Source organism: Rhipicephalus microplus, unplaced genomic scaffold (genome assembly GCF_043290135.1).
Source record: "Rhipicephalus microplus isolate Deutch F79 unplaced genomic scaffold, USDA_Rmic scaffold_132, whole genome shotgun sequence".
Taxonomy (NCBI): Eukaryota; Metazoa; Arthropoda; class Arachnida; order Ixodida; family Ixodidae; genus Rhipicephalus; species Rhipicephalus microplus.
In genome coordinates, this window is record NW_027464704.1 from 468,358 (window position 1) to 487,135 (window position 18,778).

At 43.8% G+C, this 18,778-nt stretch overlaps 1 protein-coding gene across 1 annotated transcript; it reads left to right on the forward strand.

The window, feature by feature from the left end:
- The first annotated feature begins 2,510 nt into the window (after positions 1-2,510).
- On the forward strand, positions 2,511-17,959 carry LOC142790844 (uncharacterized). Its single transcript, XM_075885374.1, has 7 exons — positions 2,511-2,652; positions 5,976-6,026; positions 7,467-7,511; positions 10,540-10,590; positions 13,330-13,392; positions 14,728-14,784; positions 17,755-17,959. The coding sequence occupies exons 1-7, from the start codon at positions 2,577-2,579 to the stop codon at positions 17,760-17,762; spliced, it is 351 nt and encodes a 116-aa protein (XP_075741489.1). The 5' UTR covers positions 2,511-2,576; the 3' UTR covers positions 17,763-17,959.
- The last annotated feature ends 819 nt before the right edge of the window (positions 17,960-18,778 follow it).

Here is an 18,778-nt window from a genome sequence, read left to right on the forward strand (position 1 = left end):
TGATGGTGAAAACGGACTGGAGTTGCTGAGCTCCGAGGACCACAAACGGCTCTGAGGAGTTGCTGAGCTCTGAGGAGTTGCTGAAAGCTCTGAGGACCACAAACGGTATAGATGATGTATATGAATAGCTAGCCGTTAAGAAGCTGGACAACTTACGCTCTGTGGCCGAGGTTTGCACTGGGGAGTGAGAGGTCGTAGGTTCGACGTCCAGCGACAAAACTTTTTCTTCTCGTTTCTTTCTCTTTGTATTCTGTTAGGGCACATTCTACAACGCATAACCTTGACAGAAATACGTCAGCGGAGCCATTGTGAACTCCGGCATAGAACACTTTTGTGTTAAAAAAAATTATGGACCATCTCCCTGAAGGGAACCCTGATGACATGCAAAGCAGCAGCGGTGCGCACGGTGTTGATCCGGTTGAGACGGGCGTCGACGCGGGTGCTGGAAGAACGGCTTGAAGCGAAACACGATGCAGTGTTTGATCAATTAAACGTTTCTTTGAAACACCAAGGCACGGGAGGTGGGTTGGGTTTCGTGTAAGTTTCATCGCAAATAACCACCATGGGTGCGGTCGAGCGTTGCGGGTGGTGAAGAGGGTGAAGCGAGGGAAAAGTGTGTTGCGAGTGGGCGAAGAGGCTGGTAGTTGCTGCGGGTGAGAGAGAAAGTGACGTCAACGCACAGCTGCGTGTTGACCTACTTGGAGGCGCTGCACCATGCTCCCTACCGGGCTGCAGAAATTAGGCACCTTTTTTCTGTTCTAACCACTACCACCACATACTTGGCATCGTTCCAACAACTGCGGCAAAGGGTTCATGTGGACGTACGGGACAGCGCTACACAGGCTAGTCAAAGACCTGCTTCGCATCTAAAAACCACCGCAGTGTCCACAAAGGGAATGATGTTTGAAGAGCTTGCTCGGAGATGGTTTGGTAACCCATGAATCCTCTGTACATTATCTTCAACCATCATATAAAGGGTTTGCTTGATGTTGCACTCGCTTTGCTTCTGATTCTGGCCTGCAGCTCTTGGTTTGCTTGACGGCAAGTTCCCTTCGCCTCGGCCTCCGGGCTCTCATCGCAAGGTCTTGGTGGTGAGCCCACCGCGCTGCCGCCTTGGCTTCTGGGCTATTCATGCTGCGGAGCGGTAACGAATTGTGTTCACCAACGTTGGTGTTGATTGAGTGAACTCCCAGAGAAGAGAAAAGACGTGTGCCAAACGCGAGTGTTGTTACAGTAATTCTATATGCTCCCTACGGGAGCAGAGTAGCGCATAGGTCCGCGATTTCGCCTTGTTAGCAACCATAGTTACGCTGCGAAGCCGCGCTCTGTTTTTGCAGGCGACTTGCTTAGGCCTATCGTGGATCGACGAAGCGCGTCGCCGATCGCCAGTCGACGTGTCTGGTGTGTCAGCAACCGGCTATGAACGAACGAACACCTTCTTTAGAGACGGTGCCTTAGAAATTCAAAAGCATTTTTTTAGTTTGTCCGGTGACGCAAAGTGCAAAGTCATAGTGCAGTACCGAATATCATGCACCGCCGCTGCCCCATATGAAGCCGCGGCACCTATGAAAAATAAGCGACAACTCCCAAGCACAAAATATAGGTCTTCCGAGATTAAAGAAGCGTCCTGCTAAGGGACTTTCTACGCGCTGCCTGCCGCAACGCACGTGCGGGGACACCCACACCCAAGCGGGGGGCAAATTAGCGAATCGGCGACGCACTCTCCGCTTGGGTGCGGCAAGGATTTCGGCACGTGCGTTGTGGCTGTGCGGGTAGGGCGTGGAAATGCCCTAACTCTAAAGCATTGAATATTTTAGTATGTTTTTCCAAAATAGTGCCAAATCCACGCCAATACTTTGCTGTCGAAGCTTAAGGACATTTATTTAAACCAAACAAAAGCACCAGTTCGTAGCTAACGAGCTACAGAGCGCACGACGGTCACTTGACAGATTCCAGGTGAACGGCGACGGCTTTCGGCGGTGCGGCCTGTGCACTGGCTTCTCCCCTGTGCTTGGTTGCTAGCGGCGTTGGAAAATGAATGCGCTACTCTGCTACCTAAAGGCATCATATGCAGTTACTCTAAGTGCTGTAAACAGGCGCGGCTGTCTAGCGGTCACCTATCTCACTAGAGCACGCGGCGCAGAATGTGCGAATGGTATGCGGGCGCCGCCCGAGTGGCTTTCTTTTGTGGCTGTCTTTTCATGCTTTTCTCAACCCTAAATTTGAAGCAATTCGCCTACCTCTCAGCCGTGCTAGGTGTATCGAAGGATCAGTGAGCTGACGGGGAGGATTTCCAGCCGCTAGGAGGTTCAGTTGAAGAACTTTTAAGAACTTCGAAAGGAAGTCCGAGTTAGAAGTTTTGATTGATATTCAATTGTTATTGTTCCACCTGCTCATAGAACATATTTTGTATAGCACGTGACGAAAGAACAATACTCGTGCTGTTTCCAGCGAAACATCGTGGACGCCCATGTATATGTAATCATACTGTCTATTGCCGTCAAGCTGCCTTCGCAGCGCCATGCGTAAATCGTTCGCGAAAATACTGCCCGATCCTTCTCGAAAAGCAAGGAGCAATGAGGATAGCCCTTCTTGCCCTTGCTGTGGTCGCCGTCGCCTTCGTATGCCTGGAAGTACAGCTTGCTGGAGGAAGTGAGTACACTCTTTATGCCATATTTTGGCACCTGATAGATACGTCAATCTTTAGAAGTGCTCCAACTGCAGCGAAGCAGGTCCGCTTGGGTTTCCCTTTACTGCGTTCAAACTTCAAAAAAGTACTACAGTAAAACATGGTTAATTTGAACGCGTTCAAACTTGCAGTTGATTTGAAGTGCCACCCTGTTCTCGGCACAGCCCTGTGTATTTCTAGTGGTGAAAACGGCTGATAATTCGAACGCGTACGTATTCAGACGATTAATTCAAATTGGAGCCGCTCGTTTGCATTGCTTCCCGCAGAAGCCGGCTCAAAGTGATCACAGGGCGTTTCAAAACCAAACCAACATCCCTAGTGATGCAAAACAACAAAACAGCAGCCTTTCTCAGAAGATGAGAACTCTGACACTGTACTGGAGCTCCTGGCATGCAGTGCTGTAAACGATGCTCATTGAGTCACGACAAAAAAACAAGCAAAAGCAAATTACTGATTACAATAAATTTTGGTTGCGTTAACTATGCCATGTCAGTCAACGTGTTTTAGAACAAAAATAGCGTCATATATTCACATTAAGGCTCACTGCTCCCATGAATGCACGTCGGCGCCTGTTTCTGGCATACCATTGACTGGTTAACTAGTCCTGCTTCATGTTAGAGCTCTATGGACGTAATATTTAGATATACGGCAGATATACGACATCACCTGCCACAAATGCGTTATATCACCTAGTTCACAACAGAACACCCACAGGGGCTTCTTTAGATTCTTTCTGCGCAGCGTGGTGCTATTTCTGCCCATTCCAGCATCCACCCGCTAATTGGAACTATTACACTTAATTATAAAAATTTCGTAGTCCCCTTCAATTGCGAATAAACGAGCTTTTGCTGTAGTAATTTGTGAAGTTATATTTATATGAAAGCCATTAAATACGCTGTGAGCACAACTCCAGCAGAACAAGCCCGAATCAAGCTCTTCTGCGTTTTGGTCTTTAGCCGGCACCGTTCTCATATCTGTTATGGGTTCATGTACCTCAGTTGTTTCAATGAGTAATAAACCATCAATAAAGGTGAAACCACTTATAGAAGCGCCTAATCAGAATTTTAACAGACTAGCGTTGCAGTGACGTGCTGCAAGACGTCGATGTTAAAAAGAAGCGCTTTATCGGAGGAAGTGTTTTCTTTCTATTTATTGTTTTCTATACTAGCTATAGTTGAAGGCCTGTGGTATGTACTACAAACGAATAAAGATTTTAAAAAATCCTTAGCAAGGAAAAAAGCGGTCAAACTGAATCTCTTGTATCAATACTTTCCGAGCAAACACAGGATTGCCTGCAAAAAGAACTTGAGTCGGTATAAAATGGTTTGAATTAAAAGCATCAACAACCATAGCTATCGATTTCAAGAGGCGGTGCATCCGCGAAACGCTGTGTTTCTTGCATATTTAAAAATGTAAGGCGTGACGACAACAACAGACAGAGGAATAGTCGTACACTTCTACACCTGTAAGAACGAAGCTGTTTAAACTATCGTTTACTTGTGCACCATCGCGCAAAACTACTCAGATGCGCATGCGCCACAAGATCTGGGCAGGTACCACTACTGAGTGCATCAGGCGCGAACGCTAAACAAAAAGTCCGACCAAATTTTTCGCCTGCCGACAGAAAATCAGTCGAGGCCTTATTGAACTTCTTGCGTGGTATACTGGCCTATTTAATAGGCTATAGCATACTTTGCTGACGTAGGTGACCTATACGAATATGCATCTGTGGAAATTCGTTAGAAACACTCGTATTTCAGTTGAAAAAGTCACCTATAATATAAGAAAATATAGAAAAAAAAGAATACGTCAGAACACGATAAACCGAACCCCTAAAGTGCTCTATGCTTCAAAGCGGTGGACTAAGTTTCCCGAATACTCACCGTCAGGTATAGGTCCTTTTAACACCTCGAAAGGCAGATGCTCGTGGCCTCGGGGTTTAGTTCGAAGAAGCCATGAGGTACTCCTAGCACGTCTGTAATTCATCGGCAGATTCCATAGAACTTCCTAAAACTAACTATGGCGCTTCGATCGAATGAACTCTGACGCTGCGATCGTTCAGCCACCATAGGAATGATGGATAGTACACAAATTTGCCTAGTCCTCGTGCTTGCGGGCTTCGAATGGACTTGTGGATTTGTTTATTGCCGCGTTTGGATAATATTTCGAATAAAAGAGCAAACCAATTTGAGCTTCGTGACTTGATTTGAATTGGTGAGCCTAAAAGGTTACAGTGGTGAAGCGTAATTGCTAAACCTTACCGATTGTCGCCTCGTGCAAAGCGTCTCCAAGCCAGGCGAAGCCAAACGGAGCCGAAAGTACAAATTGAAGACAAATACGTGTACTGCCCATCATGATTCCCGTGCTCGCTGGAGCGTCATGCGTTGCAGCTCCCATACAAGCTAACGCCTGAGTTGCCCCAAGAGTATATATAGGAAACTCTACGGCAGGTTCCACTAGGCTTTCAGCTAACAACGTTTATGCTCCCTTTACTGAGCGTCGGATAATACAAGAGAGGGTGCTTTCACTGTTATTCTCACTACAAACGAAGAATATTGGTATATTTTAAGTTCAAAAATTACTTAATAAACGGTACTGCAGTTCAAGGCTAACATAGAGAGCTAACAGTGTACACCAGTAAAAAGTCAGGCGATCTCCATCAAGTGTGTTTAAAATTACTGCCGCGCGAGGCGCGAAAAGTTGTGCTGAGTGAACAAATAAAAATGTAAATTCATGCTTAAAGGGAGAAACAGGGATCGCTTTAAAAAACACAATAGACAAAGTTTCCGTTGGTGGGGCTATCTCAATACATGTTCTGACCAGTTTACGGTTCCTATGAACTTCATGCCTTCCCATAATAGAGTGCCAAGTATACTCTAAATCTTTAAACATATTTTTCTAAACACGCAAAAGTGTGATCGAAACTTCAAAAGCGCAACGTATTTCAATTATGGAGTGCTCAAAGTTTATTCCGTACCTGCCGTGGTGGTGTATGGGTTATGGGGCTCGATTGCTGATTTGTGGGTCGAGGAATCGGATCCCAGCCGCGGCAGCTGCATTTTAATGAAGGCGAATGTCCCTGTGCCGGCATTGGTGCTCATTAAGTTACCCCATGTAGTCGAAATTTACGGAGCCCTCTAAAACTGTGTATCTCATAATCATACGGCAGTTTGGAATGTTGAATTCCATAAGTTACTAATAGAAGTGTGATTCCATAAAATACAGTTCATCATCTACTTATGTTATGTTACTTTTACTCTTAATCCCGATATTTGTTTCTTTACAGTGCGCATAAAGGTACCCAAAGTTAAGCTATCGAAGGGTGCAAAACTTCGTGGTGAGTGCAGTTTTACACGTTCATGGTATTTTAAGCAAAATTTTCGCTATCCCCACCGCCGTGAAATTTCATCTAAAATTTTTAGGTGTGTTGACAACGAGGACCCCACATCGCCTCTTCCGTGTCGGCGAAAGAAAGCCTTTGGAAGTGCACCGAAAAAACAACAACAAAAGCGAACTAAGGTGTCGCACGAACGTATTTTGTCCAATCTCTGTTTTTGAAGAAATCATGTCTATATGGTAGGAACTAGATGAGAACATTTTGAGTGTTTAACCACAGAATATTTGTGGCATCGTTACACCATGTATGTTTTATTTGAGCTAGGCAAACTGCGCTTTTTTGTTAATAAGTATGCGTTAAGCGTTCGCTTTCTGTTTACTGTTAAATTGTTACGCTAACGTTCCACCCCCTTGTAGTAATGCCAAGAAGAAAGACGTACGCTCGCAGAGGGAAATAATGACATTGCTGTTTCATGCCTGCCATTTTTCCAGGCAGCCAGAGTTTCTGGTCACGTGCCTAAGTGCATGTTTTAGAAAAATAGGACGTACGTCTTCATCTCTACGTGTAGCTTTGCTGTGCATTGCACTTCTTTATATATATCCGTAGTTCTATATTTGTTCATTTTTCTTGAAAAGAACAACTGACTGACAACTGCCCCACCCCCTTTCTGTGCGTGCCATTTCTAAGTCTCTTGCCTTCCAACGTCATTTGTGCTGTCATATATTTTTACCTGCATAACAAAATTTATTTAAAATAATTATTCTGTGAATATTTGGCCGTTGCTTGACACTGAATGGTTTTATTGTGGTTAGTTTAGCCTTTTAGCTTTAGGTATCTGGAGAATTACGCCTAAAAAAATAAAGGAGTACTATTGGTAAAGTATAACGATTAAATGTTGAAATGTTGAAAGATAGGTATATTGAGGAATTTATTCACATAAAAGTGTTCGATAAATGATCGTTTGCAGCACTGTAAATTGAGGTGACAATGAATGTATGAGAAGAAGGGGAACTGATCGAGAAGCTGGATTTTTATTAAATTTGCAAGGCGGGCTTGTTGGTACGGCACATTTGAAAAACAACAGTAGCAATGGGACACAGGAAAGCAAACAAAGAGACACATATAAAGCACTGTGTGTGTGTGTGTCTCCGTGTTGCAGTCTTGTGTCCCATTCTTTTTTGTGCTACCGCTGTTATTGAAGTATACCCAATATTTCTTAGTCGTAGCTATAACGACAGTCCTCCATGTTGATATAACAGTTACAACTCCATATGTCTCAAAATGAAAGATAAATATAGAAAATATGCAGGTACGAAGAACAAAAGGAAATGCATATCCGAACAGACGAATACTGTTGTCTGTACCATGCTGAATGGTTTAGAAGTGCGAGTTTTCGTGAATAGAGCATTTATGGTACGCACGCTTCACCAATATTTTCAGTTTCCAAAATGAAGCTATCACGTGTGGGTATGAAGAGAGTCAAAGGTGAGTGCATATAGTCTCAATTTCATGCGCGATAAGCGTATACTATATATAGTGTTGAATTGACTAAAGAATAGAAAGAATGGTCCTAATGCACTGCGGGTAAATGACTTTAGCCAAAGCTATTTCAAAGTAGCATAGCGTTGATTTCAGTGATTTGTAGAAGGTGCGCAAATAAGCTTGGCGTCGGATCCGTAGCCAGGGGGAGGGGGCAACTCCCCCCCCCCCCCAAATTCGGTAGGAGGGGGTGTTTTACCGAGGATAATGATAAAAATAGCCGTTGCTCAAAGCGTTTAACAAATGCGCCCCCCCCCCCCCCCGCCAAAAAAAAAAAGCCTGGCTGCGGGGTTGCTTGGCGTAGCACAGATATCGCTTTTACAGCAATAAAGCTCATTGCACAAGCCGTGAGGCTGCCTTTTTTTTTAGCCTTCTTCGGTGTGCGACGCTATAAGTTGCTCCAAGCCCACAATTTCATTATGTCTGGTTTTCTGACGTAAGCAGTGGAGGCATTGAGTTTCAATTAGCATAATGTATAATTTTTTACCAACCACGCCGGTTTTTTTGACAAAGCTGTTGTGGAATCCTTTTTTTTTTCAAATTCTACTCGCGTCCTTGTACTGCAAAACAGCACGATATCAGCAGAGAGATGAGCCAGCTATAACTTTTTTGTTTTGTTTTTTTATGTTGAAGCTGTATGTGGCCAAGGTTCCGTGTAGTCAGCCTGTTCGTCAAAAAACAAAAAAACAAAAAACAGCTTCGTATTTTAGGAAGTGCGGAGCTAGTTAGCCCTCTTATTTTATGTTTAATTTTCTCTTCCTGTCTTGATGACAGTTTTGAAATGAGAGCGCACTACTTAAACGGGGACAGAAAGACAGGGACGAGCGCTAGTCCCTGTCTTTCTGTCCACGTTTAAATAACACGCTCTCATTTCAAAACAATCATGTATCTCCAACTCGCCCAATAAACCATAATGAGATATTACCTGTCTTCATCTCTTTCTTTTTTTCTGTCATTTAGTTTTTTTGTGTCTTTCTTACCACTTCCTATTTCTATTTCTCTCTTTCCGTGTCTATGTATTTTTACCCTCGCTTTCCATCTTTATTTTCTTCATTTTATCTCTCTGTCTATGCTGCGCTCTAAACTAAAGTGACCTATTTGTCCATTGTGACCTAACAATGAGTACAACCTACACCCACAAGGCTGAGCTGCGCTTTTTCCAAATGCCTCAGCGCTACAGTGCCGTGTTGCAACTTGCTTCTGCCGAATAGCCATTTCCTTCCCGATTAACCTTCCGCGTATCTGCCAATTATGGTATACACGTCAAGGTCGGCACAATAGCAAACTTCGATTGCATCCAGGTGCGAAGGTGACGCTAAGTTGACTACCACGACTTGTAGTACAAAAATAGCTTCTTTTCGACGCTAAGGTGACTACCATGACTCGCAGTACAAAAATAGCTTCTTTTCGAAGGAACAAACATCAGAGGAAAATCGCTTTGACGGCTGTCGGTCTTTATCAAAGTTTTGCAGCGTGAGCTACACTGGCCGAGCTTGATCCGTCTCGCGTAACCTATCGAGAGCCGCGCTGCGCATGCCCTAGCAGCAGTGACGTCACATGGCGCACAGCTGTCGGAGAAAGCCTTTACCAACCCGCCCAACTGACAGTCATTCTAAAGCAGAAAGCCTGGATGCGGCCGGGAGTGACGTGTTACCATAGTGGGCTAGCGCTTGAGTTGCGTGAACTGGCTCGCTAGTCCGCCCGTCCATGCGTCCGCGCACTCGTCCACCCGTCCGTCCGTAGCTGATGCTGTGTATATACTGGCACAATAGTCACTGGTAATATTTAGATGTGTATCAGCTTATGGCGAGTTCAATCCGGTGTGCGGCGTGACCACCCTTACTGCGCAGGCGCAACAGCCGGTCCAAGCACTGCCAGCACCCACTCGCGAGCTAGCGCTTTCCGGGCTGTGTGGTGGTGGTGGTAGTGGTTAGAATGAAGAGGAAAAAGGATCCTAATTTCTGTCTGCCTTCAGGCGACACGGCGCAGTGCCTTATAGGGGTGGGGGGAAGGAGGGATAAAAAGAATAGAAGGAAAATATACGGAGAAGAAGCCAGCCAACGAGAGAGAAAAAGAAGGAGATAGGACAGTGGGGATCCGGTCGAAGCAGTCCAAGGGCGGGGCGCCACAATGCGAGACCTGCACGGCGCCAGGAGACCGCGGAGAGCGAACCAGTCGGCGGGAGCTACGCTGATGTCGGAGATCGCGAGGGCACAACCGTACAGCTTGAAATCCTGCGAGCGAATCGGGCTGTGTGAGGGGCTGGATAAGAGGCTGTGGCCTCTCCCCCTTACTCTCGTGACAGCGTCAAGGAACGAGAAGACGCACGGTGAACCCACCTGCTCCCGCGTGGCGTGGCGATGAAACCTTGTGGCGTGCTTCAACAAGAGTTCGGGAGGGACGAGTACCAGCAACAGAAGCTGCAGTGAATTCATGGTGTGCCGCACTTGCAAAGACGCGTTAACATCGGGCAAGGTGCCCGCGATGAACGGAACTTTAAGTCGGCCCATTTGCTGTTTTGCATGCTACTCATGGTTCCCTTTAGTGGGAGATCGTGCGATTTTTAGATGATCTTTTAAACGTTAGTCTTTATGCAGCGAGTGGGGCCTCAAGCGCATCCGTGTTGCATTAATTGGATTTTCTAAACCATAGCATCATTGCAATGAATGCGGTTAGTTAGACGCGCATTTTACTGATGGACAGCCGTACATTCTTAAGTTGATATCAACTTTAAATGGCTTCGCGAGAAGGGGAACCGATCGAAGAGCTCAAGTCTTAGTCGTAGCCGTATGATGACCCAGCTCCTTGCCGATATGACGTCTCATGACTATAAATAAATATATAAAGGTTGACAACGGAGGAACGCACATCCGAATAAATGAAATAATGCTGCCCATTCAGCGCTCCATGATTTTTACGGGCAAGAATTTGTAAGCACAGTGTTTACATGACGTATGTCTCATTGATATTTCAGTTCCGAAAGTGAAGGTCCCACGTGTGAAAATGCCCAGGGTGAGAGGTGTGGGTGAGTACATAGAATGCTGCTTAAATGCATGGTAAGCACCTACATAAGTTGACGAAAGAATAAGAAAGGAAGGGCCTCGCTTCGTTGCAAGTAACTGATTTCATCCAGGCCTACAATTCAAGGCAGCATCGTGTTTGTGTCACTAATTTCAAGTAAGCCGTGCATGCATGCACTGGCGTTTGCATTGGCATTGAAATAAAGAAAGGAGGCGTTGGTTTAAACTGAGCGCACCAAAATGAAACACTCTTGGCAATATGACATGCTCTTTACTTATACACTCTAAAAAAAGAGCTAGTAAAAAGGGTGTCTTTTTGTCCCACAACAATAATCCTCATCTATATTGCGTTCCATGCTTGCGCTATCGCCCCGCGCCCGGTACATTCCGGTCACGATCGACACGCCCATTATCAGGGTTACATTGCATTCTCGATAGAAAAGCGGCCAGCACCGAGTTTTCAAGAAAGGAAGCGCACACAAGCCTGATGACGATTATTGTTGTGGGACAGAAAGACAGCCTTTTTAAGCGATATTTTTTTAGAATGTAGACACTACTTATGGGTACCGCCATTACATACCGACCCCTACGGCCACGGCTGCCAATTTTCGTATGCTGCAACCGTACGCAGATTATCAAGGCGAAAGCTTCAGATGTTTCATGAGACGCAAAAGGTGGCCGTTGGTGTCAGCGTCACTTTGGATGGTGAATTTGACGGCAAAAAACGGCGACGCCCATGGCTACGGCAATGGAATTTTTCGAATGTCATATAATTGTCAGAAGAACTCACAAGGCACATTGTGCACTCACATAAGGCACCTAGAAGCGAAGGGCATATTGTTTTCTACGTATTGTTTTCTTGCGTTCTACACCTTATCACCTCTGAGACAGACGTGCGCGCCCGTCTCAGAGGTGATAAGTTGTAGAACGCAAGGCGACGGGTAGGTGCTACCACCGGGTCGCCTTAGCAAAGCGTTGGAAACACTTCCCTTTTTGTGCAAGCGTTACATGGTCAGTGCCGCGTGATGAACGCTACAGCCCTTAGAATAACTTATGCATGCCTTTTCTAGTAAAAGATGCACATACAGAATATATACGTGTTGTTATGGTGCCTCAAATATGTGCGATAATTGCTTTTCAATTGACAATCGCACAAGTATGAACGCTGAACCTTGAGCAACATTGGTGGGCGCTGCGGATGGGGTCGGCCGTTTAGGTTTTCCTCCGGTGCCGTTTAACGTGCCTGGTACCGTTCAGGTTGGAGCAACAGACAAATGGACAGACAGACCAAAATTTTTGCGTGAAAGGTCACCAAGAAAGACTATCGCGTTTAAAATGACTACTTCAAAAAAGTGTCCTCACTGCCCCCCCCCCCCCCCCCGCAAGAAATTTCTGCCTACGCCCCTGTTTTCACTAGCCTTCCTATCTCCTTCTTGCCGCTTATTTCTTCGTAAAACACGTGGTATGTCCAGGTGTCTGAGTTGAGCCAACAAGAATTTTGTGCTTTTCGACTACACCCTGCTATCTCCACACAATAAGTCGCAATTGAAAAAAAAAAACGAACTGAAATCAGTTTATCTCGCACGATGGTCCTGCGAGACAAGGCAGAACGGCAATCGTGCGCATGCCAAAGCAGGATAGGCAACCATCCACAACAGATATCGCTCTTGTACGAACCAATTGAAAGCTTGTTTCATTTTGACGTCACGTGAACAAACAGCAGACGTCACGAATTGTGCCGCAAGAGCTGAAAATGCCGGGAGAGAGCCATGCTCTCGGTCTTCTTATCTTCTGGGTGGCTTAGGGGCCCTTTGAATGGTCGGTGGCGTGTTCCTTGTTACCATTACATGATTATACGCTCTGACCGACATCCTTTCCGTTGCGCTAAAGAATGCTTGTTGGTTCTCTGAACCCACACGTAAATGTACGCACAAGTGCATCTCAGGCGAGAGTCACAATCCCACGTTCTTCGCATCAGCAGTCGAACTCCGCATGCCCACTGGGCTCGGCCGAAGAGAAGCCACCCTTCTTCATCGCTTATGACTAGGAGTGGCATTTACAAAATCTTATTCCTTTGTCATAGGAATGGCCGACAACGCTCTCTGCGATGCTTGTCATTGCGAAGAGACGCTACACCACATCCTGTGCGACTGTCCGTTGTATGACATCCAGAGACAGTCACTGGCATCCGTTCTTGCGCGCATCGACAACAGCCAAATGGCTGTGGACACTATTCTGTCAAGTGTCCGAGAGAAGACATTGCAACAGAAGGCGACAAAAGCTCTGTTGAAATTCCTACGTGACACGAACTTGAACAAGCGGCTGTAACAGCAATGTCGCACACCGCAAAAGACAAAACTGGACTATGACTGAGTGTGCACGCGCGTGCTGCCGAATGTGCTGTGTTTATCTCTCTTCCCTCTCTCCTCTCTATCTTTCATCTCCCCCATCCCCCTCCTATGCGCAGGGTAGCAAAACGGCAGCCTACAGGCTGGTTAACCTCCCTGCCGTTCTTTCCCTCCTATTTTCCTTCCTTCCTTCAGCAAAAATTGCTGCCTCATACAAACGAAAGTTCTGGTCTACGTTAGGAATGATTGGCGCTTGAAAAACAACTTGTTCAGCAGTAAAATGCTTCGGAAATACCTTGGCTTCTTTTACTGCATGCCTAAAAAATATATATTCTTTTGCAAAGGTGTTTTGAAAAAGGAGCACGTATGTTGATCTTTTTTTGTATATGACTTCAGGAAAAGCTATAGCGCATGGAGCAAATGGAGCAGTGAACGTTGTAAGTCAACTTGGGAATACGGGTGAGTATGACAACCACATTATTAACACAACGGCTAACCTTCTGTAACTTTTAATAGGTATTATTTATTTTGTTATTAGAAAATACTGTGGACCATTACTTGGTCCGTGTAAAAGGGGCTTTGCAAGTGATCTTTGAATCATAAAAGCATATAGATAACTTCACGGCAGAATGTTTTGACATTTGAGACATACACTATCGAAACACACCGCTATGTTTTATCGCTTTTTTTCGGCTCATTCAGGCTACAGTTTCTGTACTATGGACATCTGTAATAACATCTTGACCTACCAACAACGTGGTGAAGTGATTGAATAAATATTTCTTAGGAGGGTTTCTTAGGAGGGTTTTCTTAGGAGGGTTTCCGTTGTGACGTTTTTCTTATTAACTAGAAATGACGAATCTCTTATTGCGAGCTTTAAAGCACGCGAGAACTTTACTTGAGTTGCCGGTCCGCAGTTATCAAACTGTGTGATAAAATGAAATAACAAAAAAGTGATTCAGGCAATAAAACTTCTTGTAGAAGATACTTGGAAATTCTAACGTGGCACCCAACTCATGTAAGTAGATTTATCCTGAATGATAGCAACGTAGCATTTTTAGCCTTCATGAAACAGCGTCTGCCATGTCGTATTTATTATTATTTTTTTGCCAATCAAGTCTTGTTTGTTTATTTTTAAAAATATGTTCCTGTATTATGGCTTTGTATAATTTGTACTTTCCCTTTCATGATGCTCCTATTTGTTCATTTTCTGCCATTTATTTTGGAAGATGTAGTGACAGAATAATTATTGTGCACGTGCAAGATTGATTAAGCTCAATGCTGCAAAACAAATCAACACTGCCTAGAAAACCTCAGCAATTTGCAGCTAAGAAAACAAGTCTAACATCTTATGTGGTCAGCAACATCACGTGCGCAGAAAACTAAATCAAGCAAAGAAATAATGCAGACAATAAAAACAAAGCATTATCAAGTGACATCCGCATTATAGCTGGTATTTTGATTTTATTCATATCGAACATGAATGAAAATTACGGAATGTTCACTTCAGGACAGCGGCACAATATATTCAACTGTTCTTGTATGTTCGAGTGGAAGACTCAGAAGTATATGTTAATCAAATTAGCAACGGCCCCGTTATGTTTCTCTAGATTTAAATGTAGGTCAGGTGGGTCAGGTGGGTCAGGTGTTTGCAAGGACGAAGCGTGGCATAAGATAGTGTAATATTTCTGATGGTGTGAAATCATTTACGAGAACCATTTACAAACGGCGCGCAATATATGTCGCGTGTGCTGTCATATTCAAATAACTTACTCGTTTCAACTATTTTTATAGGGGCCACTATAGCACAAACTGTGCTGAGTAATCAGAGTCAGAAGAATCAAACTTCCAGTGAGTATCAATATGGACAGTTATGTTTGGCGCCTACATGAATGACTGGGCGATGCACAATATGGTGTATTTGATTTGTCGCGTTATTTTATTTACTTACATTGAAATAAGCATAAATAAACATGTTCTTCGTCCGCCTGTACTGAAAAAAAGATGGCGGCACAAAAACGGTGACAGTTTAGCCAAAATTATGTGACAAGCTTTCGTATGTGCCAATTCATACTTGTCTGCCCACGCTCACAGCAACATGGTACTGTGCCAATGGAGAGAGAGATACCAGAGAGAGAGAGAGAAAGAGAAAAGAGGAAGGCGGGAAGGTTAACCAGATGCTAGGATCTGATACGCTACCCTGTGCTGGGGTTGGGAAATCGGGGATTGAAAGAGAAACAGATCAAAAATAATTATGAAGAAAAAAACACGGATACACGCACACACGCGCAAAAATGTTCCACTAAGACGCGTTCAAACAGGCCAGAGGTTTCTTGCGACATACGGGTATACCTGTTCCAAATGAACATCAATGCTTATATAGTACGTGATTGAGGACAGCTACTGACCCGCAAATCGCCAGATCAAATTCGGGCCGTGGTGACCGCATTTCCAATGTAAGCGAAAACGTGGTCGTAGGCAGGATTTTCTCTTCAGGCGGGGGGGTGGGGGAGTTGGTGCGAACCAGTCTCACATCATGCTGGGATGGGGGAGAGCACTGGTGTAGTTTGGGTGAGTGCAAGTACTGGTGTGGCTTGAAGGGGGCATGTGTCCCCTTTTGTACCTCCCTGCTGAGGCTCGTGGGTGAGAATGCTTGAGACCCGTGTGCTTATATTTAGGTGCACGTCAAAGAATCCCAGGAGGTCGAAATTTCCGGAGTCTTCCAATACGGTGTCTTCCATAATCGTATCGTGGGTTTGGGACTTTCAACCCCAACAATTATTATTACTTCCGCCAACCTCGATTTGTCTGAGAGAGACAAGTAACCCACAACGTATTGCGGTGACTGGATGATCGGTCACTTCATGTGCAGGTGCTATTACAGCACCACCCACATATCTCGACAGCCCACAAGGCAGTGAAAGCCCTTTTGTGCTTTTCGAGAACGACGGGTTTGTGTAAAAGCCTTTGACCTGTGGTGGAGTTGTACACGTTGCAGTGGATTTACTGCCTGTCTCTTCCTTTTTCTTCAACTTCTCTTCCCTCTTCCTCATCTTTCTTGTCCAATTCCCTAAACCTCCAGTGTAGGGTAGCCAAGCGGATGTCTTTCTGGTTAACCTCCCTGCCTTCTTCCTTCATCTACTTTCTTCTATCATTATTATTAAAGTTTTTTAATAGGGACATGACTGGAATTTTGAATAAATAATGAAAGGGAGACCCATGTGGTATATCACTTATGTTTAGGCGATCACATCGCCAGAAATACAAAACTAATGAACTTAGTGAACCACTAAGGTATGTCATGGATAACAGTCCTGCTTGCAAGGACAGGCGCCTTGATGCACTCAGAATAACTGCACGATTATTGTTTTTATGAGCCCATGTTAAGCTTGAAAAGTAAGTTGTGTTACTGTTCATGTTTATTCCGGTAGAAATGAATTCATTTCTCCGCTATACAAGTTACCGATCGACGTATGCAAATATTCAGTTCTTGTGGGCTTCATAGGGCAAAGGTAGGCTAGTTTTGACAGTTTGAATTGATTAAAAAGAAGTCCACAATCGTAGTTTATCATGTATTCATGTGACACGTATGGGCGCGCCTATAGAAAAGTAACCGTAATTTGTTATATCACTCTCATTAAACCCAGTAACGGCACGCACTGTACTACAAATGAATAAAACGACGAATTGATCACCACATACAACCCTGGCACGTGATAATGCATGCAAGTGCACACATCGTGCATACATCAGGCATGGAAGTGATTATGAATTTTACTTGTTTTGGCACATGAAACAAGTATAGACAAACAGCACAAGAGTGCACGCATTTAACTACAGCACATCTGATAAAGTTTGCAGCATGACCCAGTTTTGATAGAATCATAATGTGACAAACGAATGTTTGCCTCCATGTGAAAACGAACTCATGTATTAACCTTGCACCAATAAAAGTTATACGGGATCAGTTGTCACATTTAAATGACGTTGCCTGTGATTGTAACGTATTATTACGACTCTGTTTGCTGCTGCTTTAAGATTAAGTAATAACGCAATCGTATCATCAAGCCAATAGCGATTATCAAGGGTGGAAGCTTAGGGCTTTGCTAAATAAACCTACGGAAAGGTTGCATTTTGGCCAAGTGTACGGCATACCATGTACTACGATAATTTTTCCAAGTAAAATATTAAAAACTCAGTATAGGGGAGTTTGGTCTTTTGTAAGCATGTCAGAACACCTCGTAGGTGCAGTGGTGTCAAAAGACAAGGGCTAGCACGCAGTGGTATGCAGTTGTCGGTACTGAAGGCGCAATTGTTTGTAGCGTAATGTTTCTGCGAATGTCTGTACAACCTGTTGTCTCTAAAGTCACGCAAGTATCACTCGAAGAGACGAGATAATGAATATATATGAAAAATGTCGGGGATCCCTTTCTAGAGTGGTTCGTCGCACTATAATCTTCTAGCTCTTAATGTGTCACTGTAACAGCATTCTATGATGACAATGTACATAAATAGGCAGACTGCTTCAGGGTTTCACAAAATACAATTTACCTTTCTTTCGTTTTACGAATTTCACCAGCTGCTGCTACGCAAAAAAAAAAAGATAAAGCAGATGCCAAAAAAATAAAAAAATGAGCAAATACTTCATCGTCACTTCTCCCCGGGAGTTCTTTCATTTTACGTGCATCCAGCATTTAAACGGCGAAAATGAAACTTTAAGCTGATGATTATGTTGGGGAACCAGAAGCTTAAATGTATGCCACAAAAACGAATGTAAAAACTGTGAATGTGTAATAATTCTTCAATCTTACAATTCTTCAGGCCGCTGAGGATCCCAACAGTTGCATGAAAAGTCCCTGTAAATATTTGAGAACTTTACATGGATGAAACTCAGAAGAATCTACACCTGTGGTTTACTCCTAGAGCGATGACATTAAGCTCATGCCCATGGTAAGTCAGTATACTTCGGGTAACAGAGTATACTGAGGTACGGAACTGGTTCAATAAATATTGAATGACATTGAAATCTTTGATCAAATAAACGTCATTCCCATAAATCAAATGTTGTCACTTTCTCTTCTTCTAAGCAGAAATGGCCGAACTACTGGCTCTCACAAATTTTCAAGTTTTAAGACGCGTATAGAATGTTAATGAAGGAAGAGTGATTTCATAAGTTAGGTTTCATAAGCTGCGACCTGTAACGCTGAAAAATATAGTCTTTTCCTCTGACATTTATCGGAGAGGATGAGAAAGCAACTTCATATTTGACAAGAAAAGATTTGTTCACATGACTTTATAGCTTACCGCTCATAGTGCTAATACATGTCACACAAAGAAAAAAAAACAGCGTGTATTAAAAATGCAGACAAAGCCTATGAGACATTCAGGTTACATTAAGTACACTGCCTACTGATAAAAAAAAAAAAGACACGACTATTGTAAGTGCCTTAATGTAGCTAACGTGGTTGCTTGGGCGAGTTCGTACGACATGATTCGCATCAAAAAACAGCCCCAATAACGAAGGGCAAGAAAAGAAGGAGACAGACAGCGGCAATTTAAAGTATTATGGTAGATGAAAAAAAAGTAATACAGAAGCACGTAATCCGAATATAACGAATGGGCCATCCCAAGTGACCCATCTACAGGTGCTATCGCACTACTGCGAAGTGTGGGCACAAAAATGACGCCGGTGTTTTGATTAAATAAATAAATAAATAAATAAATAAATAAATAAATAAATAAATAAAATTATAAGTATATAAATAAATGAGTAAACAAATAAATAAACAAATAAAAATACATTTTGTAACATTTACACTTAACTAGTTCCATTTTCTGTGTGCCC